The sequence below is a fragment of the Mustela lutreola genome, chromosome 10 (genome assembly GCF_030435805.1).
Source record: "Mustela lutreola isolate mMusLut2 chromosome 10, mMusLut2.pri, whole genome shotgun sequence".
Classification (NCBI taxonomy): Eukaryota; Metazoa; Chordata; class Mammalia; order Carnivora; family Mustelidae; genus Mustela; species Mustela lutreola.
Window position 1 is genome coordinate 15,498,690 of NC_081299.1, and position 23,211 is coordinate 15,521,900.

At 40.5% G+C, this 23,211-nt stretch overlaps 1 protein-coding gene across 7 annotated transcripts in view; it reads right to left on the reverse strand.

Annotated features, from left to right (window-relative positions):
• Positions 1-23,211, reverse strand: part of USP48 (ubiquitin specific peptidase 48) — a 94,605-nt gene that overhangs the window by 39,803 nt on the left and 31,591 nt on the right. For 3 of the 7 annotated variants that reach the window (XM_059135079.1, XM_059135076.1, XM_059135075.1), the window contains exons 4-11: positions 20,271-20,398; positions 19,238-19,362; positions 18,394-18,502; positions 16,254-16,387; positions 15,462-15,544; positions 10,647-10,826; positions 5,956-6,084; positions 4,101-4,250 (exon numbers count right to left, since the gene is read on the reverse strand). In XM_059135079.1, coding sequence (XP_058991062.1) covers positions 4,101-4,250; positions 5,956-6,084; positions 10,647-10,826; positions 15,462-15,544; positions 16,254-16,387; positions 18,394-18,502; positions 19,238-19,362; positions 20,271-20,398 — 1,038 coding nt within the window. The remainder of the gene's footprint in view (positions 1-4,100; positions 4,251-5,955; positions 6,085-10,646; positions 10,827-15,461; positions 15,545-16,253; positions 16,388-18,393; positions 18,503-19,237; positions 19,363-20,270; positions 20,399-23,211) is intronic. The other 4 variants (XM_059135078.1, XM_059135077.1, XM_059135081.1 and 1 more) reach the window with 3 other exon arrangements.

A 23,211-nucleotide genomic window follows, 5' to 3' on the forward strand; every position in this document is an offset into this window, starting at 1 on the left:
GTATTCCTCAAAAGACAATGCAAACTCTGTCCAAAGTTAGCAGAATCAGAAGCAACACTGTTCAGGGGAAATGTTTGGGGACCACGACACAAAGCTCCATTTAACTACCCCTCTTCTGGTTCAAGGAGCTGTGCACGATAGGGACGAGTTGGCACAGTGCCCTATGAGATCGGCTGGTATTATTAACCACATTCTACAAAAGAGGCATCCACAGAGAGAAGTGTCTTGCTTGACAGCACAGCAGAGCTCTGATCAGGACACCCAGGATGGTTAACTACAAAGCCATGCTCCACGCCAGCTCGTAAATCACATAACCTTATTCCCTATCATGTTTATTTCATAAATGATTTTCATGAACACTTTTCACCAATATGTGATATACATGTGGAACTGAAAATGAAACATCTGAGTTTTAAGTTAGAGATTAACCTCATCAGCTGTAACGGTTTATAAAAGCCTGTTTCAACCACTGAATTTTTCTTCATCCAAGAGGACACTGTCAATTATAATGTACTTGATTTCCCCACCCCAAACCATATCATGAGCTATTTGTTACATTATTATATTATCTCAAAAAACTAAGCTATTTTAAACAAATTTCAGGATGAAGTTCACTAGAATTGAATTGTTACTGATTTTGAAGTTGCAAAAATTAAGATAAAACCAAACCACCTCAAACTGAATTTTCGTTTGGGAAAACTGAGTCCATGAGTTCCCTAAAAGTCAAAATTAAAGACAAAGGACCAGCTTTGATTACTTACAAAGATCTCCAGTGAGTCCCAGCATAAAACATAGAAGAAAACATACAGAGATTGAATTTACGTATTTGTATTATGTACTACTACTGATGAGATCTGAGGGAATAGACAATTCAACTCAAAGCCCATTTTGACCACTTTTATACTACAGGTCTAGAAAACCAATTTCCATCTCCAGATTAGTTTGAAACGTTTCAATTTTTACAAAAACAGAACTCAGCATCGTCACATCCCTTATTTATGCTAAGACTGTACATTGTCAACTAAGAGCCTTCTGACTGGTCATCCCTAATGCCACTACAGAGAAAGAGCTCATGACTGCAAGTTGAGACCAAGGTCTAATCCAAGTTCTGCCACCAAGGAACTGAACTTGAGCAAGTCACTTAAACTCTCTATGCTTTAGGTCTTTTATTTGTAAAATGAAGGTAATAATACCTGCCTTCTACCTACCTCACAGGGATGTTGTTGAATGTAAAAGATAAGATAAGTGAAGCATTTTGAGCTTTTTGGAAGAAAAGAGATATAGAAAAGTTAATCATACATTCACAAAATATATATAAAGAGGAGACCTTAACATTCAGTATAGATTACATGGTCGTGGCACTTTACAATATATGATGGTGCCATTCATTAAATTTAAAATCCCTCCCAATTTTATTTGCCATTTATCACGTTGCATCTGCCAGGGACAGAGTACACTGGGTATCTTAAGAATGCAAAGACAAATGATCTCTATCCAAGAAAGGAAAGTGAACGTTTTAGCGTATCTCTTCTTTTCCCAAATACAGTCACATAGATTAAAATTTGTATTGATCTAAAAGCCATCAAAGGAGGGAAAACACAACTGTGACACAGAGCCACATTCCAGAATAATTTGGCAGGTGTTCTCATTTCCCAGAAGAGCAGACGACACGTGCTATGACTAACTGAAGAATGCAGTAAGGATCTCACCCTCACAAGAACGGCAATCTAGGAAAACTGCATGTGCACAAAGCACGCCTGCCCAAGGGCTGTCTGACAGGATTCAAGGTCCAGGGCGGCCATACCCCTGACCCGTACGACAACAACGAGGCTCAAAGGCAGTCTATTCAAGACACCGTGCTCCGATCCCCTACCAGAGTCCCACAGAAAATGTCCAAGTGAAGCATATTCTGGTTTTGAGCAGTTTCATATGAATTAAATGTAAGATATTAAGATCAGAAAAATCATATCTGATTTTATAGTAAGAGGAGGAAGAGAGCAGGCCAGGGATTCTGATGTAATACTGTATTATTAATTCTGGCCATTTTCTAGATTCAGGGCACCAGTTTTAGTATGCTGGAGGACCCGTGGGAGAAGAGGAACTGCGGTCATAGGTCTCTCTTTCTCTCGTTTTCAATCACTGTTACTATAAAGAACTGTATCAATCTCTGCCAAGAGTATCCCTGGGATCAGAGTCGAGCTCAAGTCTCAAGGTTAAGGCAGATTTGCTATAAAGTTTTTAAACTACAGATGCTTCCGCTCTAGACAAAGACTCATGGCAAGTTCTTTATGACTTGTGATCCAGAAAAGCACCTGAGCAACACTTTCATCCCAAAAAGGAATGAGACCTCTATTTGCCAAGGCAGAGATACCAGTGTTTAAAATCTCAGCATTTAGCCAAACAGGAAAGCATTTGTTAAAATATTTACTACAGAAAATGTACATTTTGGTTAAAAGTTACTTCTAACCTTTTTTTTAATGCTGGATTGAACATTAGACATTTTCTTTGGGGGAGTTATATAAAAAAAAAAGTCCAGGAAAAACTGTGACATCAAAAATATTTGGAACACTCCACCTAGAGATAAAATTTGATTATTTAGAGGTAATTTATTTTAATAAAAAGGGCCAAAGGGTTTGTGTTCCCAATGAGGCTTGTATTTTAGGTAAGTGACTCTTCTTTAAATAGGTTTGCAAACACAGGTAGGATTCAGAAAATGCTTAGCAAAGACTTGGATTGGCAGCACAAAACCATGGTCATCTGCTTTGGGATTTTTCAACATCTTAGCACAACATAGATTTTCTACCATGTACGTTTACTGCAAATGGGAAAAAAAAATCATAAAGTTCATAATTTGCAAAAGTACTGATAAAGAGCCATATTCTAAGAACGTAAGCACAGGTTCTTCTAGACTAAACGAAAACAGCCAAGAGAAGCCCAAGTATTAAGCACAAGTGTTAACCTGACACATCCAATCTTTGGGTGATGCAGCAGTTTTAAAGAGTGGTTCAAAAACGGCATTTTACTTTAGATTCAGTAAGTCCCAGTCTCTCATCCAGTGAAAGCAGGAAACTGGGGAATACAGTTCAAAAATAGATTTCTAGGTCTCAACTCTTTTGAATAAATTTAGAGATTTGAATCATATTCATTTCCAAATAATTTCCAGTAAAATAAGGTCAGTCTAGCACTTTAGAATCATCCCAACTCTTGGGACAGAGTGAGAGTAGCAGGTTACAAAGAAAGGTCAGAATCAAGTAAGATATAGTTCAGAAAGAACTTTTAAGAGCTATTCTTACAGATTTAGCAATTTATAATCATCTTTTGTTTAAAGTTATACCAGTAATAGAAAATTAAGATATGAAAAAGACAAAACCACAAATACAATTATGCTTGAGTATTTATTTTCTAAAATTAGGATTGAATTGCCTCTCCTTTACGCAGGAACTGGGCATGGGGAATTCTGTCTATGAAACGACAAAGATAGAGTATCATTACTGGTGGCACAGTAGCCTGGAAAAGTTGGGATTTTCTTTCTAAGGCACTACACTAGGTAAACTTGCATTAAACATACACAGTAAAGGGATGAGCTGGCTCATGTGGGATAATTCTTAAGAAATGAGGGGTCAGCAGAAAGCTCTCCTATTCTTGGCAGAATATTTGATATTAAAATTTCAGATCAGTCTACCTGTATCATAAAAATAGTATTCATAGAAAAGAGTGCCGGTTAATATGGCCAGGGCACACACTGTGCAAGGAATCAACAGTCAGTTGCTTCCATAGTTATCCAATCAGATCTTTTGTTAAGAACAAATTAGTATCTTACAAAACAAAAACGTCTGTAAGACTTATATATACACAGAGCGCTGACCTAAACCTTGTAATTTATTAAGAGCTTCCCGTTCTTAAAGTACATGATAAATGAAAATTCTAAGGAATGCTACACATCACACTGTTGCTGGTTTACACAGTAATTCTGCAGCACTTCAGCGGCACGAGTAGGGTAAAGGAAAAGGTTGGGGGAACGTTTGTTCATATACATCTGCGAACATGAAAGAGACAAGGCACGTCATGGCAACAGTGCTGTCCCAGAATATCTTACAGACCAGCTCCAGCAGGTAACCTTTGGTACAGCTCCTTAACCTCTTCGTGTTTAGCTTTTCCTTTGTCCACGCTCTGCTTGCGCATCTCGGCCATTTCAATACACCACTCCTCAAATTTGGAATTATCGCGATCTACCAGCTCTTGAAGAAAGGCTTTCCAAACAGAAAACAGAAAAAAATTAGGTTTTCCTGTTTTCAAAGACAAAGAAACACACGGATCTCTGAACTATACCAAATACTGGCTAGGATTCTGGTGGCAATTTCCTCCTGAAGTCTCCCTTATTGGGAAAGACGTCCACCTGAAGGCGAAAGTAAAACTTCCATGAGCCACTAGAATAATACTGGCTGATGCCCGACCTGGTTCTCCACGTCACCAGCCAACTGGAGCCAACAAATGGCTCAGAAAGTACCACTCGGAACTGAGGATGCCACAGAGCACAGACAGAATTACGTAAAATAACAACTGAGGACGGTCCTCGGGCCAGTAGCAACTCTTCTTCTTCTTCTTCTTTTTTTTTTTTTTTTTTTTTTTTATTTATTTATTTGAAAGAGAGAAATCACAAGTAGGCAGAGAGGCAGGCAGAGAGAGAGAGAGGGAAGCAGGCTCCCCGCTGAGCAGAGAGCCCGATGCGGGACTCGATCCCAGGACCCTGAGATCATGACCTGAGCCGAAGGCAGCGGCTTAACCCACTGAGCCACCCAGGCGCCCCATTCTTCTTCTTTTTTTAATTAAGTAGGCTCTATGCCCAACATGCCGCTCAAAATCACCACCCTGAGATCAAGAGTCACAGGCCCTACCACCTGAGTCAGCGAAGCAGCCTTCAACTGTTCCTTTTTAAAAACCCATAAAAATTAATTAAAAGTGGCTAAAACATATTTGCATGCTTTACAAATTAAACCAAGTAAATCATAATGGCTGATTTAAACCAAGTAAAACTAAATAGCTCTTTAAATACATGCTTTGCAGGGTGCCTGGGGGGCTCAGTGGGTTGGGCGTCTCTCTGCCTTTGGCTCAGGTCATGATCTCAGGGTCCTGGTATAGAGCCCTGCATCGGCTCTCTGCTCAGCGGGGAGCCAGCTTCCCCTCCTCCCCCACCTGCCTCTCTGCCTACTTGTGATCTGTCTGTCAAATAAATAAATTCTTTTCATAAATAAATAATGCTTTGCTTACCTATAGAATTTAAACTGTTTTTGCTTTTCTTTGCGAGGGGAGGGGTCAGTGAAATCACTCTGTTAAAGGCTCCTTTATTTTGAAAACTCACCACTTTTTTTTCTTAAAGAATTCATTCTTGGGGTGCCTGGGTGGCATAGTTGGTTAAGCGTGTGCCTTCTGGTTTCAGCTTAGGTCATGACCTCATGGGTTATGAGACTGACCTTCTTGCTCAGCAGAGTCTGCTTTAAGATTCTCTCCCCCTGTCCTTCCCCCTTTCATGAGTGGACACCCCCCGGGCCCATGCGATGCTATCTCAAATAAACAAATATTTAAATAATCTCTACACCCAACGTAGGGTTCAAACCCACAACACAACATCAACTAAGCCAGACAGGTGCCCCCAAAACTCATTATTTTATTTTTATTAAGTAGGTTCCATGCGAGCATGGAGCCCTACGTGGGGTTCCACCTCATGACCCTGAGATCAAGACCCGAGCTGAAATGGAGTCAGATGCTAAACCAACTGAGCTACCCAGATGCCCCAAAACTCACTACTTTAAAGCAAATCTGTGTCTATATCTACTTTTACCAACATTTACCATATGCAACGAACCGATTTTGACAAAAGGAGTAATTTCCTGTCATTGACCTGTAAGCATGATATTTTACAGTATTTGCCTTATGGATTCTTGGAAAATGGCTCACCTGGTACCTGAATAGCTGTGGTGGGTTTTTCTTGAGTTTGTAGTCTATATACCAACATATACGCATTTCGAGAGCAGTGAGTTCCTTTGCCACACTTGGGTTTACGTGTCTGGGACTTAGAAGGTTCTGCTGAGGTGGAGAAACGAAAGGTAACGAAATTAGAATGCCTTTTGTTGGTCCATGCTTTGCAGGAGAGGGACAGGGGGAGGGCCACAGAACACAACTCCCACAATACACATTTAAGATGCTTATTCTTTTATTATTTTTTAATTTATTTTTTAAGTGGGTCCACACCCAGTGTGGAGCCCAACACGGGACTTTAACTGATGACCCTGAGTTGAGATCACGAGTCAGATGCCCAACTAACTGATCCAACCAGGCGCCCCCACACTTAAGGTACTGTAACAGAGATCTAAAACACTAAGAGTCAGGGGCGCCTGGGGGGGCTCAGGGTCTTGGGATCAAGCCTCACATCAGGCTCCCTGCTCAGCGGGAAGCCTCCTTCTCCCTCTCCCACTCCCCTTGCTTTTGTTCCCTCTCTCACTGTCTTTCTCTCTGTTAAATAAATAAAATCTTTTAAAAAACTTAAAAACACTAAAAGGCAATACAAATTCAGCATGCTCTTTGGATGTCTGAATATTCAGACACATTGACTACCCTCCCCCGTTGTGCGCCACATTCCATTTTTAAAAGATGGTAAGTACTTTTCACAAAGACAAACCTAGAAGCAGAAAACTGGTGTTACTGCAATGAGTTTTTTTTTTTTTTTTTTTAAAGATTTTATTTATTTATTTGACAGACAGAGATTACAAGTAAGCAGAGAGAGAGGAGGAAGCAGGCTCCCTGCTGAGCAGAGAGCCCGATGCGGGGCTCGATCCCAGGACGCTGGGATCATGACCTGAGCCGAAGGCAGAGGCTTTAACCCACTGAGCCACCCAGGCGCCCCTGCAATGAGTTTATTTTAATGTTGGCCTCAGATTCTAAAAATAAATCCAGATTATTTTATCACAAACTGATGGCTCCCTGAGAGGAGAGGGCAGGCTGATGGGTTAAATGGGTGGTGTGGGTTGAGGAGTTCACTGGTGTGAGGAGGGCTGGGTGTTAGATGCCAAGTTTTGAAAGGCTATACTGTGCACCTTAAACTAATATAACCCTGGATGTTAACTGGAAAAAAAAACAAAATTTAACAAAATAGTATGTTCATTAAAATGCTAAAGATAAAGATTAGCTGTAAATTCAGTAGCAAGTAGAAATATTAAGTGTTTTACAGGTCAAGTTTATCACAGGAACATGATCTTCAAAATGGTGCTGAGTATCTCAGGGTAACCTTCCAGGGGGTGAAGAGGCTTAGTTCTGGGGAAATCAACAACCAGATCTTCAATTCCCTATGTTCTTTTCTAAACGCAACCCACCTCAATGCTATGGTTCTACTCGTGGTTTCTGCCTCTCCTTTCTCAGTTATCTTCCCAGATCCAAAAAAAAGATAGAACCTCTCCCCCACAGATTAATAAAGTTTTAGCCATGTAATTAGAAGAGATGTTTACAAGAAAATTTTGCTTTGTTCCATTCGGATATTTGTTAACATACTGATATTGATCGATTATGTGGTGATATTTATAAAATTTTTTTTAAAAAGCTCAATGCAGGAGTGCCTGGGTGGCTCAGTCGTTGGGCATCTGCCTTTAGCTCAGGTCATGATCCCAGGGTCCTGGGATGGAACCCTGCATCGTATCCCCTGTTCAGCAGGAAGCCTGCTTCTCTCTCTCCCACTCCCATTCCACCGAATTATGTTCCCTTGCTTTCTGTGTCTCTGTCAGATAAATAAAACCTTTAAAAAAAAAATTAGAAAGTTCAATCCAAAAGAACTTTTGAATTATTTAGAGATTTATGGTTATAGAGATCTTAAGTATAGTCCACTAGAACAAAATCCCATACAGTCAGTTATAACATAAATACTAGCGTGGGAGAAAGAGTAAGGGTTAAAAATGTCCTGTTCTAAAGACCCATCCACAAGTGTCTTTTGAGAAGTTGATACTATGTTACTAATTTCATCTGGACTCTCTTAAAAGAGTGATGTTACATTTCCACTATTTATGTCAGAAATCACATTATTTGTAGCTACTTAAAATCATGATAAAAAAAATATTGGATTTTTGGGGCGCCTGGGTGGCTCAGTGTGTTAAGCCTCTGCCTTCGGCTCAGGTCATGGTCCCAGGGTCCTGGGATCGAGCCCCCCATCGGGCTCTCTGCTCAGCAGGGAGCCTGCTTCCCTTCCTCTCTCTCTGCCTACTTGTGATCTCTGTCTGCCAAACAAATAAATAAAATATTTTAAAAAAATATTGGATTTTAAAATGCTCAGGGAAGGGGATGCCTGGGTGGCTCAGTGGGTTAAGCCTCTGTCTGCGGCTCAGGTCATGATACCAGGGTCCTGGGATCAAGCCCCAAATCAGGTTCTCTGCTCAGCAGGGAGACTGCTTCCCCTTCTCTCTCTGTCTGCCTCTCTGCCTACTTGTGATCTCTGTCAAATAAATAAATAAAAATTTTAAGGAAAATAAAAGTGTTCAGGGAGGGACACCTGGGTGGCTCAGTCAGTTAAGCAAACTGCTTCTTGGTTTCAGCTCAGGTCATACTCTCAGGGTTTTGAGACGGGAGCCCTGTGCTGGGCTGCGTACAGAACCTACTTGGAATTCTCTCCCTCCGCCCCAGCACTTTAACCCAGGCACCCCTCTTTTTAGAATTTTAAAATTTATTTATTGTTTAGGAGTCCCTGGGTGGCTTAGTGGGTTAAAGCCTCTGCCTTCGGCTCAGGTCATGGTCCCAGGGTCCTGGGATCGAGCCCCGCATCGGGCTCTCTGCTCAGCAGGGAGCCTGCTTCCCTTCCTCTCTCTCTGCCTACTTGTGATCTCTCTCTGTCAGATAAATAAAATCTTTTTAAAAAATTATCATTTAAAAAACAATTTAGGACTATCTATATATGAGAATACTAAACAAAACAGCCTTAGCAATGCTTTTAATCCTACAATTCTGAATAAAATTAAGATGAATCAAATAAACTTCAGTTAAGAACAGTTAAAGCCATATCTCAGTTTTGTTCCCAGAAAGATTCTCATAATTAAAAAAAGAAAAGAAAAAAATATATATATATATATGTAAGTGGGGCGCCTGGGTGGCTCAGTGAGTTAAGCTACTGCCTTCAGCTTGGGTCATGATCTCAGGGTCCTGGGATCAAGCCCCGCATCAGGCTCTCTGCTCAGCAGGGACCTGCTTTCCCCCGCCCTCTCTGCTTCCTACTTGTGATCTGTCAAATAAATAAATAAAATCTTTATATATATATGTGTGTGTGTGACACACATATATATAGAAGCAAATGTTAAGAACCTCAGTATTAAAGTCAGAGGAATATAGCTGAGTATCTATAAACATCGAAATGTGATTTAATTTTTTGTAGTATTTTCTATTTTCTCTTATTCTTATTATTAACATATATTATTTGTTTCAGGAGACAGGTCTGGGAGTCATCAGTCTTTCACAATTCACTGCTCACCATAGCACACATCCTCCCCACTGTCCATGACCCAAGAGCCCCTTCCCTCCCATCCTCCTCCACTCCAGCAACCCTCAGTTTGTTTTCTGAGATTTTCTGAGATTAAGAGTCTCTTATTAAGAGACAAACTCTAGGATTAAGAGGTTTCTCTCCCTCTCTGATTTGTTTCATTTTTTCCTCTTTCCCTATGATTCTCTGTCTTATTTCTCAAATTCCACGTATCACCGAGAGTATAGGATAACTGTCTTATTTTGCTTAGCATAATACCCTACATGTGATTTAAAAATGGGAACTCCCTCTACAAAATATGAAAACATGGTTCCTCTTAACATCCACAGAAAGATTCCCTATATGCACCAAAAGCCAACTCGAACGGCCATGCTCCTCCCTCACACCTTGAGAAAATGGATTTGATTAAGAACAGTGGCAGGGGACAATCCTTTTCTAGTACTTAGACCCCATAGTCGAAACCTCACTCAAAAATGACAAACACAATAATAAAGTGATGAGAAGCTCGGCCAAGATGGCTCCTACTGGAAGAACCATTCACTTCTGCGGGAAGTGGGAGTAAGTGTGTATTCTGGGCCAAGAACACGGACTTGGTAACAGCTATTCGCCAAGTACTCCTGATGGCAGACCTCATCACTACAAAACAAGCAGCTCACCCCTCAGAGGTACTGCTCACATTCCAGGGATGGGAAAAGACACTCAACAGGATAGGCACTGTTCTCAAGAGCAATGGTGCCCTGCTAGAGCTACTTCCCCAAAATGACCCTCCTAACCCAAAGAAAAGGACTACAAATTCTACTATGTTCAATCTACTGTTCATCAGTACTGTTTAAGCTTGATAACCTGCTATCCTCTCCCCTTTCCATCCCTGTTCCTACCCAAAATTAAACTGGTTATTGAATATTTGCCTTCAAACTGCACTGAAACCATTACAGAAACCATCTCTGGGGGAGAAAAACAATTTTTTTTTTTAATTCAGGCATTGCTAATAAACGATGTTCAGAGACTTTACGTGTGTTTAAGAAATGCAAATATCCAGAACCCAATCTTGGGCCTTAAGATTATCACAAAAATTTCTAGTTAAAACAAAAAAAAAAATTTATATTTTAAAAGGGCACTCACAACTTAAAGGTTTTACCTAGATCTTCCTCAATCCCTAGTTGTAATTTCTTCCCCTCCATCTTTTCTATGTCTTCATCATTAAACTTATACCATTCACCGGACTGTGGATCTTTCACATGGGCAATGTAGTGGCCAGAATATGCACTCACTCCTCTGTGTATAAGGACTGCACTGAGTTCATACACATAGGACCCACCTGGAGAAAGAGAAAGGGAGAAAGTGAAAGAATATATTTCTTCTTATATCCCGAGTCTGAATTGTAATGATTAAAATTGTTTACACATCTGAGAAAATTCAAAACATGTCACCTACAATAAAACAAAAATGTGACACCTAAGATTAAAAAAATTCAGTTTTACAGAGTAACGTAAACACATCTTAAGCAGCTCACTGCATTAACTCTCCATTTCTTCTGCAAAATTTACAGATGGAAAGAAAGCTCTGACATTCTGGGCACCCAGGTCAGGGTTACGAAGCTATTCTGTTGTAGGCCTTGCCCTTCTGCAAGCTAGCTGAGCTATATGCTGTTCCTATTCTTGCCACAAAATTACTTACACAAACTAACCAGATGGAGTGTGAAACTAAAAAGCTATTGATTCAAAAAAAAAAAAAAAAAAAAAAAGAAGAAGAAGAAGAAGAAAAATGTTTTAGGAATAACTGAAGGTAAGTCATTAAGAAAAACTGCTGTCACTGGGGCGCCTGGGTGGCTCAGTGGGTTAAAGCCTCTGCTTTCGGCTCAGGTCATGATCCCAGGGTCCTGGGATCGAGCCCCGCATCGGGCTTCCTGCTCCACAGAGGAGCCTGCTTTCCTTCCTCTCTCTCTCTGCCTGCCTCTCTGCCTACTTGTGATCTTTGTCTGTCAAATAAATTAAAAAAAAAAAAATTAAAAAAAAAAAAAAGAAAAAGAAAAACTGCTGTCAAAATAGGTGTAGGCCAAGGTAACTGGAAACAACCAGGATAGATAACATTAAAAATCTAGAATGATTCTGCACTCAAATTTCTTTGTAAGTATTTTTAAATTCCCATTTCACTTTAAATAACCAAAAACAAGTCACAGCCTATATATTATGCATGTGGTTTATGCAAGAGAAGACTTTACCCATACATCAAGATACCAGCAAATGAATGAATACTGACATTTTCAGATACAAGTTGAAAAAAATCTTTTAACTAGTTACAGTGGGGAAATTACATATGTACTGGAAAACATCACTTCTACACATTAAAAATCAGAAACCAAATAAATTCATTAGCAACCCTACAATACAGATGTAACCACTATTAATACTCTAATAATAAATTAACACTACTAATTGCACTATTAATACCGAAACCCACAGGTGCTAACAAATCATTAACATCTTTCTACATCCTTAAATGTTCTTCTGGAACATATCATAAGGTATAATACATCGAACCACTCCCATATTGGACATTTAAACCAGTACCTTTTATTAAAGTTAAACAATAATTACTACCTTTTTGGCAGAATAGTCTTTGCACATATCCTTGACGATTTCATCACTGTAACTTCCTTCAAACTGCAAGAAGTGAGTCACAAGGCAGAGCCAATCACCCATTCAACAAACATGCTGCACACTTTTAGGAACACAGGGCTATAGCAGCTGAGTAAAAGGAGAAAGTCTCTGCATTCTTTCAGCTCAGTGGGGGATTCAGTAACACAGATTAACACCCACCTGACGACCCTAGCTGAAAATAATTTAAAAAAATACTCAGATATGGACACCCGGGTGGCTCAGTCGGTTGGGTATCCGCCTTCAGCTCAGGTACTAGGACCAAGCATCACACAGGGCTTCCTGCTCAGCAGGGAGTCTGCTTCTCCCTCTCCAGCTCTGCACCTCCCCACTGCTCATTCTCGCTCTCCCTCCTTTTTATTCAAATAAAATCTTTACCCCCCCGCCGCAAAGAAAATTCCAGGGGCAATGACCAACACACAATCGAAGATAACCAAATACAGAAGAAACACGGCAACATTAAAAGAACCCACCCAGACAGCAAAAATTAGGCTGCACAATATTCTAACATCAGTCAGGGATTACGAAACTAGGCTTTCTATGTTTCAAGAAATGAGAAGCTTGAAAATCTATTCAAGTAAAAGAAAACCAAAGAAAGTGACGCAGATTTGAATCAGAGGAAGTATCAGTACTTACCTTAAGGGTAACTGGACTAACTGATGCAGTTAAAAGATATAGATCAGAATTCAATTTTTTTGGTATAAATCTGAAATTCCTCAATATAAGAAGTCTGAGAGGTAAGCAAACACACAGCTAGGATGGTGTTTTTCTCCAGCTACCTTCAACCATCAGCCAGATGATGGAGCAGAGGAGGGGGACAGTGCAAGACCTTGTCCTGGGTTAGGTTTCACCCAGCACCATCCCAGAAGGAAAAAGGGAATCTCAACTCTGATGTTTAGGGATGGAAACTTACATCGTCAAACACTAAACCAAGCAAGCAAGCAAATAAATAAAATTAATAAAAATAACAGAAGAGACTGCCATAAAAGCCAGATTAGAGCCTATGATAGGGCGGGGCAGGGGGAAGCATCTGTTACTGGGAGGGACACAAAAGAGACTTTGGGGTCATAGGAAAGTTCTGTTTCTTGAGCTGGATGTTGCTTATGCAGATGTCCACTTTGAAAGAATTCTGCAAGCCACACATGTTTGTATTTTGGACTCTTATGAATGCATTACATTTTATTATAAAAAGTAGGATAAATGGGTAGAGCGACATATATGGTGCAGACAATGGCAGGATAAGGGAGTGTGTGCCTCCCCCGCCCCCAACCCTGTGGGTGGTTGCGGGAGGGTGAAGACAAGACCACTGAAGCAGACAAGTAGGAAAGAGCGCCGACAATATGAGTTCCTCATGGTATTTCCTAAGTTAAATGATCACAATAAGCCAAACAAATGGAAGCAGTAACCACAACTGTATTACCAAGAGACAACAGAGACATTTTCATATCACGATACCACTGTTCACCTGAATTCATGCTCATCCATTCGTTATACTAACAACTTCAGAATTCTGGTAGTTTTATTTGCTCCCCCTTGAGCAAGAAGCCTGATGTGGGACTCGATTCCAGGACCCCGGGAATCATGACCTGAGACGAAGGCAGATGCTTAACCGAATGAGCCACCCAGGCGCCCCTGTTTTTGTTTCTTTTCTCTTCTTTTTATTTTTTTTTAAAGATTTATTTATTTATTTGACAGACAGAGATCACAAGTAGGCAGAGAGGCAGACAGAAAGAGAGGAGGAAGCAGGCTCCCTGCTGAGCAGAGAGCCCGATGTGGGGCTCGATCCCAGGACACTGGGATCATGACCTGAGCCGAAAGCAGAGGCTTTAACCCACTGAGCCACCCCGGCGCCCCCGTTTTTGTTTCTAATTAAGTAGGCTCCACACCCAATGAAACGCGTTACCCCAAGATCAAGAATCACGCTCTCTGCCCTACACTGGGTATAGAGATTACTCAAAAATAAAATCTTAAGGGTGCCTGGTTGGCTCAGTCAGTTGGAGCGTCCAACTCAAGATTCTGGCTCAGGTCATGATCTCAGGGTTTTGGGAATGAACCCCGTGTCTCTCTCTCTCTCCCTCTCTGCCCTTCCCAACCCATGAAAGCTCTCTCCCTCTAAAAATAAAATCTTTCAACAAATTATTAAAAATAAAAATAAAATAAAAGCTTATTACATTTAATCAACACACTAAATTTAGCTATTTCTACAGGTTTTTTTGACCTACCAAGTCTACTTCCTAATCGTCTCGTCTTCCTTACCGTATAAACTGGACAAATACAAAATAAGCTTAGTAACGATAAGAACTATGCAAAGTCATGCAGTGGCGTCAAGAAAAGTGCCAATTTTATACCTATGTTTCTGACCCCTGAGACACCACTAGGCTATCAGACATCTCTAATTTCAAACAATTACCTAACAACTTAAGCAGGAAGCAAATCACCACACACGGTGAACTACAGTTATATTCATTCAGTCAAACAAAACAAAGACCAAGTCCAAGAGCAAGGTCTCCAGCTTGTTTCCTCCTCCACTGAGTACAAATCTGAAACCGTGGCACTGACAGACCACACGTTTTTAAAGCTCATTCCCCAACCTCCCCGATGGCTTCTTTCAAAGGTTTTTAGGGCTTGTTTCTATTGTAAGTCGCCTCTAGAAGCTTTTGTGGCAAGAGACAAAAATTATGATCAAATTTCTATATTAACAATTTAATAAATAAGATCGATCCGAGAAAGGACGGGAAGCAGTCCCCTCCAGTCAGGGGAAGAGAAACAAAAGGGTCAGATTCTTTTCTCTTTCAGGTACCATCCTGTGGAGTGAGGCGATGACCCCCAAAAGGAAAAGGCAGTAAATTACTTCTTCTCAAAACTATGTCATAGCATAAGTTTCCTAGAACTCATCAGTCATCACAGATAGGAAGACCTACAGTATCAATATTGGAATTATGCCACCCAATGGTTTTGGTAAGATTTTTAAAAAACCTGGAGGCAGCTCAGACAGACTTAATTTTATGAGGGATTGCAGACATGGCATTGATACTAAGGTACCCCGCGTGGGTTCAGAGAGTAAAACACCGTCTCCCCTTTTTATTCTTTTGTAGATATTGATGAACCATGTAATCCCTGTGGTGTACTTACTCATGGAAAATGGAAGTAACATCTCGACTTGCCTAAAAAGCCTTTATTCCCAGATAGAGGTTAGCAAAGTATAGTCATGAAATGCTATTCTGTATGCATCACAAGCTGACCACAAGTTACAGTCTCTGGGCATTATAATTACCACTGCTCGGTAAAAATATTACCTTTATGTTCCACATAAGGCTCCATATCCAAAATTTCTGAGAAGCCAATGTAGGTATTCAGCTTTTTCTTATGTCCAGTTTGCCTAACCAAGAGGAAAGCTAATTATATTTATATTTAAAACAATCATAAAACAATGTATAAGCTCTACCAGCTATTTTAATAAACTCAATGGTACCTAGGTAAGTTGCACTCAACAATCTTGCTCAAAAACTTGTATGATTAGAAGTCAACATAAATTATAAGAAGTCTTATAATTGGGGGAAAAAAATAGGCTAAAAGTATGAATTTAAAATGTTGATTCCACACTTACTTTCAGAAGTTTTAATATAATCACAAAAGAGAGCTATATAGATGCTCCCGCTTCATAGAAGTAATGCGCATGTGCACATATTTCCTTTAATTACACAATCAAAGATATATTCCCATGGGGGTTGGGAAGGTTGGAAGACTGTAATAAGTAGAAATTTACTCTAGTTCTTTTTCAAAAATACAGAACATCAAGATAATTCAGTTCTTAACCTATGTTTGTTTTCCTTTGCAGTGTTTAATCATTAATAGAGTAAAAATAAGGGTTTCCTACTTTCCTAGTTCTTCCTCAGATATGGCTGGCTTCCGTAAGAATTTTGTGATAAAACCGGCCATTATTGGCATTTCAAAAGGGCAGGTCCCAACTACAACTGTCATTCCCAAATATTGAGTTTCAAATTGGAGAGGCTATTATCTGTCTATGGTAAAATCTGTACGCATTAGTCCACGACGAGCAGCAAACACTGCTCCTCATACATATTTACCTGTCGAAGACAAAACGCATCAGCTGTAAGTTCAGGGTGCAGGGAAGGCTCAGGAGCCTGATCTTCCTTGTGGCATTCTGTTTACTTTGACAGTTTTCACAAAAGTATCGATTGTCTCCCTCTAATTTTTCTTCCTGATCAGAAATAAGACATTACTTTAAAAATATTAGAAGACAGAAAGCTTTTTTTTAAGTAATCAAATGTCTGATTGTACAGCATAATTTCATTTTAAGTAACAGCCCTCGCAACCTGTTGAAGATCGAGCCACTCTAAGTAGTGAAAGACACCCAAGTTAGAAGGCACTACTTAAAAGTGATATTAATTTGCATACAGTGATTTAAAATTGTTGGGGCTCTTTCCCAAATGTGTGATTTTTAAAAGTACTTCTCAAAAATAAAAAATCATAAATAAGCACTTGACGCAACCAAATTAAGAACAGTGGAAAATGGTGGAAATTACATATGGGCACCAGAATACAGAACTACATAGATCATATATACAAAATCATACACAGACACACACACGAGTCACATACAGAATTAAAATTGCTGAATCATGCTGATGGGATAAATTTAAAAGACCTCAGGAAATTCAGTGGTATAGCTTGGTGGTTTTAAATTTTTCCTGTTGTGTCCTAACTTACTGGCCGGTCCTTCTGCTCAGCATCATTTGCTAGCTCCTCCTACCTCCTTGAGTCCCTGTGTCTGAATGTCCAAAGACTCGGTCCTTGGTCCTCGTCTCGCAGTCCTGATTTCAACCAGCCCCCAAAACCCCGAACCACACGCCTCAAATCTAACACACCCCAAAGTAAACTCCCAATCCCTCTCCCTAGCCCATTCCTCCCACAGCACCTCCCAGAGCAATTCTGGCAACTCCATCCTACCTGGCACTCAGGCCAAAACTTAGCAATCCTTGACTCCTTCCTTTTTCTCCAGGTCCAGTCAGCAAACTCTATCAGCTCCACTTTGAAAATATATCGAAAATCCAAACAAGACAGTACCCAGATCTGTCCTGTTCAAACAGATCACAATTCTAAGCTTACTACCCCCGATGACATCTCCCCACACTCAAAGTCAAGTCTCTGGCCAAGGCCCACCAGGCTCTACTGGACATGTTCCTTAGTTACCTCTACAACATCCTTCCCCCCTTTGCTTGTCCACTTCAGCCACAGTGACCTTGTTGTTCCTCAAACCACCAGGCACTTTCTTGTTGTTTCAAGCTCTGCACTTCTGCCCATTTCCTCCATGGCTCACTCCTTCACCTTCAATCATTTTATTTCTAACAGCAACCAACCCCACTCTCATCCCTACCACATCTTCCGTCCCCTTCCCAGATTATTCTCCGCAGTACTTGCTCTAGGTGACACATTACATATTTTACGGTCGTTCCCCAGTCCCCACACCACTAACATTACAAGGCAAAAGTTTCCGGTTTTGCCCACTAGGGTTATCCCCAAATACCAAATCAGTGTGCAGTTAAGCACTCAACCAGTAACTAGCTGAATGAATTCAGGAAGTATCTGAAGTAGGCTAAGAGTTGTGCTAAGAAAGGAAAAAAGGTACAAAAATATCTTAAGAAAGGAAGCTATAGCGTAAGCTTGTCTATGATACCATGTGCTTGTTCTCACTTGGTAACAAAAGTTTCCCCAAGTAGCTTTCCCAACTCAGAAGGAAAGGGAGCCACTCCCGTCCCTCCACATGCATCTACATACACATCTACATACACAGCAAGAACAAATCCGGAGTGGAGGGGCTGAAGAATGACCAGAGTGATGTTTAAAAAAAAAAAAAAAAAAAAAAAAAAATTGCATTCCACACCTTGTAGTTCTCCTTAAATGAAAAGGCAATTTAACTGGATTGTAGAGCTCAGATTTCCTCAAACACTCCACCACCCCTAATCATCCAAGTTTTAACACAGAACTTTACATGTAAAATAACTGAAAGAGCCCCAAATTATTTTAACACACAGTCTGCTTCAGCACTTTAAAATTTACAGTTTCTTCCAGATCATTTCAGAAACAGAGACACTTCATATATGAAAAAGGCTATTAAAGAATTTACCCATTAAATCAAAAAACACGTTCAGAATAGTATTTACTGGTTAATGAGCAGAAACAACATATACGCCAAAGTTCGAATACCTTCAAAAATTCTGAGATGCAATCTGTTAACTGCTTGTGGCCTTGGATATTTAACTCCAGTTCATAAAACTTTGATAAAAGCTTAGACTCTCTGCCACACTGATTGCAACTGTAATAAAACAGAGCGGTAAAATTAAGATCAGAGTAGAAAAACAATGAAGTTCCATTATATCACACTCTAAAACTATGGGAAGCATTTATTTTCCCTTGGTTTTCGGTCATGGAAATTATTTACACTATATATTAAAAATAAAAAACAGGGGGCACCTGGGTGGCTCAGTGGGTTAAAGCCTCTGCCTTTGGCTCAGGTCATGAGCCCAGGGTCCTGGGATGGAACCCCACATCATCCTCTCTGCTCAGTAGGGAGCCTACTTCCTCCTCTCTCTCTGTCTGCCTCTCTGCCTACTTGTGATCTCTGTCTATCAAATAAATAAATAAATTCTTTCTTTAAAATAAATAAATAAATAAATATTAAAAAAAAAAAAAACAAACCAGGAAGTGATTGGTGAGGCATGTAGTTTATGATCAGGAACAATTTCAAGAGGCGTTTTACGTTCACTCAGTACCCTGCTGGCTCCACTCTTGTCTCTGAGTGCACAGCATCGACATCCACTACGCAGTGAGAACTCAATCACACGGGGCACTCGTCCTCTGAACGGATTCAACTGTACTTTTGCATGTCCACTGTTTATATGTTCCCATGAAAATGAATTACACTACAAATACTACTGGCCCCATGCTGGCCCATGAAAGCCATAACTTGGAACTGAACTGAAAATGAGATGACGTGTGAGTAACCGTCTCAGAAGACAACGTGCTGTGGGGAAAGCTGCCACACACTTACACGGTTACGTAAGCATATTCTCCACAGAACTGCTGCTGGACAATGTTCCGCACATCTGGATTCTTTTGTTTAGACAGAGTGTCTTCCAACAGAGACATGAAGAGCTTTGAAAATTCTTGGGCATCCTACAATACAAGTTTGGGTTAGTAAAAAGAAAAATCGTACCTTGCTTTTCAACTTCGGATACAAACAGCGATAAGTGAGTGAAATGTTCGCGTTTTGAAGTTCGCATCTTCAAATAAGTACCAACATATGAGTTGTCAGAAATAGGACCAAGGTAAATGGGTAACATGCTGGACAGTTAAATAAATGCTCTAATTCAAAACAGAAAAAAGTTAATTTTGGGGAGGCGCCCAGGTGGCTCAGTTGAAGGACTGTCTTCAGCTCAAGTATGGTCCTGGAGTCCCAGGATCGAGTCCCACACTGGGCTCCCTTCTCAGTGAGGAGTCTGCTTCTCCTTCTGACCCTCTCCCCTCTCATACTCTCTCTCAAATAAAATCTTTAAAAAAGAAAAGGAAAAAGTTAATTTTTACAAAGCATTTTATGGGATGCCCGGGTGGCTCGGTTGGTTAAGCAGCTGCCTTCGGCTCAGGTCATGATCCCAGCATCCTGGGATCGAGTCCCACATCGGGCTCCTTGCTCGGCGGGGAGCCTGCTTCTCCCTCTGCCTGCCACTCTGCCTGCCTGTGTGCCCGCTCTCTGACAAATAAATAAATTTTTAAAAAAATTAAGAAGCATTTTACTTCACTTCCTCCTACGAACATTCTAAAGAACGCTTAGATATCTTTTTATATTTAAAAAAAACTTAAAAGGTTCCGGGGCACCCGGGTGGCTCAGTCAGTTAAGTGTCTGGCTCTTGATTTCGGTGGGCATGATCTCAGGGCCCAATCGGGCTCCGCTTTCGGTGGGCAGTCTGTCTGAGGATTCGCTCTCTCTCTCTCCTTTTCCCTCTGCCTCTCACCCCCAACTGTGCTCTTTTTCTCACAAATAAATAAATAAACCTTTAAAAAATATAGAATTTAAAGGTTCTTACCTGCTGTTGCCCTGTGTCCAAGCCCAAGGCTTTAACAAATCCCGATGGATCAATGTATCGCCTGTTACTGTTTTGCAACAAGGCAAACAAATACTGAAGATGCTCACAAATTGTCTGAGGCTCATAATCTATTGAAAAAATACGTTGTTTTTAGCAAAGTGCTACTTTTCTTTAAAATATGTACTTCTTTACATGAAAACAAATGAAGCACCCTTAACTTTATAGAATATTAGTGTTTTATGATAGTTCTAAGAATTTAATAGAAACAAATTAGTAATCACATCTGTTTGGAAGTAAGGAAGCTGCCGTGGCTATCCATACACATCCCATAAAGGGAAGAGTTACATGTACATCCCAACAGCAACCACGACCATAGTTTTCTAGTGGTCAAATCACCACTGAAAAGTTCAGTCCAATATGAAAACCACAGACTGTATTTACCATTCACATAAGATGGCCAGATATTTTAATACAATCTCATTAATGTAAACTTGCCATGAATTAAGCAAGTGACAGGATTCAAACTGGAATGAATATAATGATGCATTTTAAAATGCTAGAATTTTAGAGTTTATTGAGTCAGGAAAGTATCTTAAATAGGAAAAGTGGATCTCAAAAGCCCCAAAGACTTGAGCATCATCTTCTGTGCAGTCACTACCCTGCGCTGCCGGCTCTGTGACAAGGATCAGCCAGGCTAACGTCTCTCCTTCACCAGCCCACGCAAGGTGAAGTGCTGACAGCAGAGGGCACTGGAGGGTCCAGTCGTGCCTGCCCCACCAGCTCCTGCAGTCAACCCTGCAGCTTCCTGCAGCGCCTCCTCTGGCAGTCACCACCGAAGGCCGCCTCCCCTGAGGCACCTCCTCTTGAAAAACCACTATGTGAATGACCTCTTAGGTGCCCTCTTAGACGACTTCACAGAGGTTTCTGAGGCCCTGGATTTCCCTGTAGACAGTTTGAAGTTGGGGTCCCTACTGAGGAAGCAACTCGGCACCTTCTCAGGCATCTAGTGAGCCTGCACAGGACACTCTGCAGAAGTCCAGATTTCAGGCCGGGGCAGCGGGGGGTGCTGAGGTGGGGTGTGTGTGTGTGTGTGTGTGTGTGTGTGTGTGAGTGAAGAGTCCTCCTGGGGTGTGCATTTTTGCCCCGAGGGTAGTGGCTGTTCCCTACATCTGCTAGTCCTATAGTTTTTCAAGTCCTCTTTAATTCTTACTAACCACTCCCACCATTACTCTAATTTCCTATTCTTGGTGAATAGCTCATAACATATATAATTGTTAAATCACTATGCTGTACACCTGATAGATTGTCAACTATAATTTTTTAAAAATCCCTTCCCAAAAGCCTCCCAATAATATATGTATGTTTTAAAAATTAAAGTCTATCTTGTAGGATATAAAAGAGCGCCCCCAGGAGAAGCAAGCTTGACCGCTATGCCATCAAGTTCCCCCGACCACTTAGTCAGCCATGAAGAAAACAGAAGACAACACCACACTTGCGTTCACTGTGGATGTCAAGACCAACAAGCACCAGATCAAACAGGCCGTGAAGAAGCTCTCCGACACTGATGTGGCCAAGGTCAACACCATGATCAGGTTTGATGCAGGTAAGGAAGCATATATTCAGCTGGCTCCTCACTGTGATGCTCTGGATGTTGCCAACAACATCAGGATCATCTACACGGAGTCCAGTTGGCGAAATCGAAATACGAATTCACCATGAAAAACCCTTAATATAGATGTATAAAACAGAAATAATTCCCTATTCTTTCTGTTCAAATTACTGTGTCATTTCTGTCTCCTATTTGGACTCTGAATGGTTTATCTCTTTACTACCAACTGTGACTTTTAGGAAGTCAACATTTCATTTATAAAACAAATGTAAAAATCTTACTTCCTGGGGTGCAAAGGCTTTGCAGTCCACTGAAAGGTATTCAGGTAAGTTTAGGTCTACTCCAACTCTCTTATCCTATAGGTTAGATACTTCACACTTATTAATTCCAAAGTAACTCCTCTTCTGGGACACCTGAGTGGCTTAGTTGGTCGAGGCTGCAACTCTTGATTTTGGCTCTTGGGGTCCTACGACTGAGCCCCAAGGATGGCTCTGCACTTAGCGTGAAGTCTGCCTGAGAGCCTTTCTCTCTCCCTGCTTCTCTCTGCTCTTGCACGTTCTTGTTCTCAAAATAAAAAATAATAAAGTAACTTCTCCTCTGCTGTCTTTCCTTAAAAAAAAAAAAAAGATTTTAGAGAAAGTGAGAGAGACAGAGCATGGGCAGGAGGGGCAGAGGGATGGGGGAGAGAATCTCAAGCTGACTTCAAGCTAAGCATGGAAACTGATGTGGGGCTTGATCTCATGAGCCTGAGATTACAACTTGAGCAAAAACCAAGAGACAGAAGCTTAACCAACTGCACACCCCTCCAGGTGCCCGGGGCTTTCCAATCTGTAAAATAAGGGAGTGACTAAACTAGAAGCAGAACCCAGATCCCATCATATCCAACACAAAGCCTTTGCACTCCTTTTACCCTGCCTATTAAAATAGCAGCAGAAATGTACACTCTCATCAGAGAACAGGTGAGGAACAACTGTGGTAAAATATAAAAATTCATGTACTTAGAAATTTAAAAAAAAAAAACCCACGCATCTTTTTAAGGATATTGTTAAAACCACAATACCCAAAAGAGGCCATGACACATCATTTTATAAAACAGTTTTTATAAAACAATTTCACTTGTGAAATTGTCATCTCACTGGTAAATTTATTCTTTAGCAAGATAATGCTAAAAATAAAAAAGAACCATTTTACATTAACCATCCTTTATATATAATATTACTTTAAATACTTAATACACTATTAATCTAAATTTAAATATTCTGAACTATAAAAATAAAGTTTTGGGGAAATAATCTTAAAAATTTGTAAGAGAAGGGTAGGAAAAGAATTTAA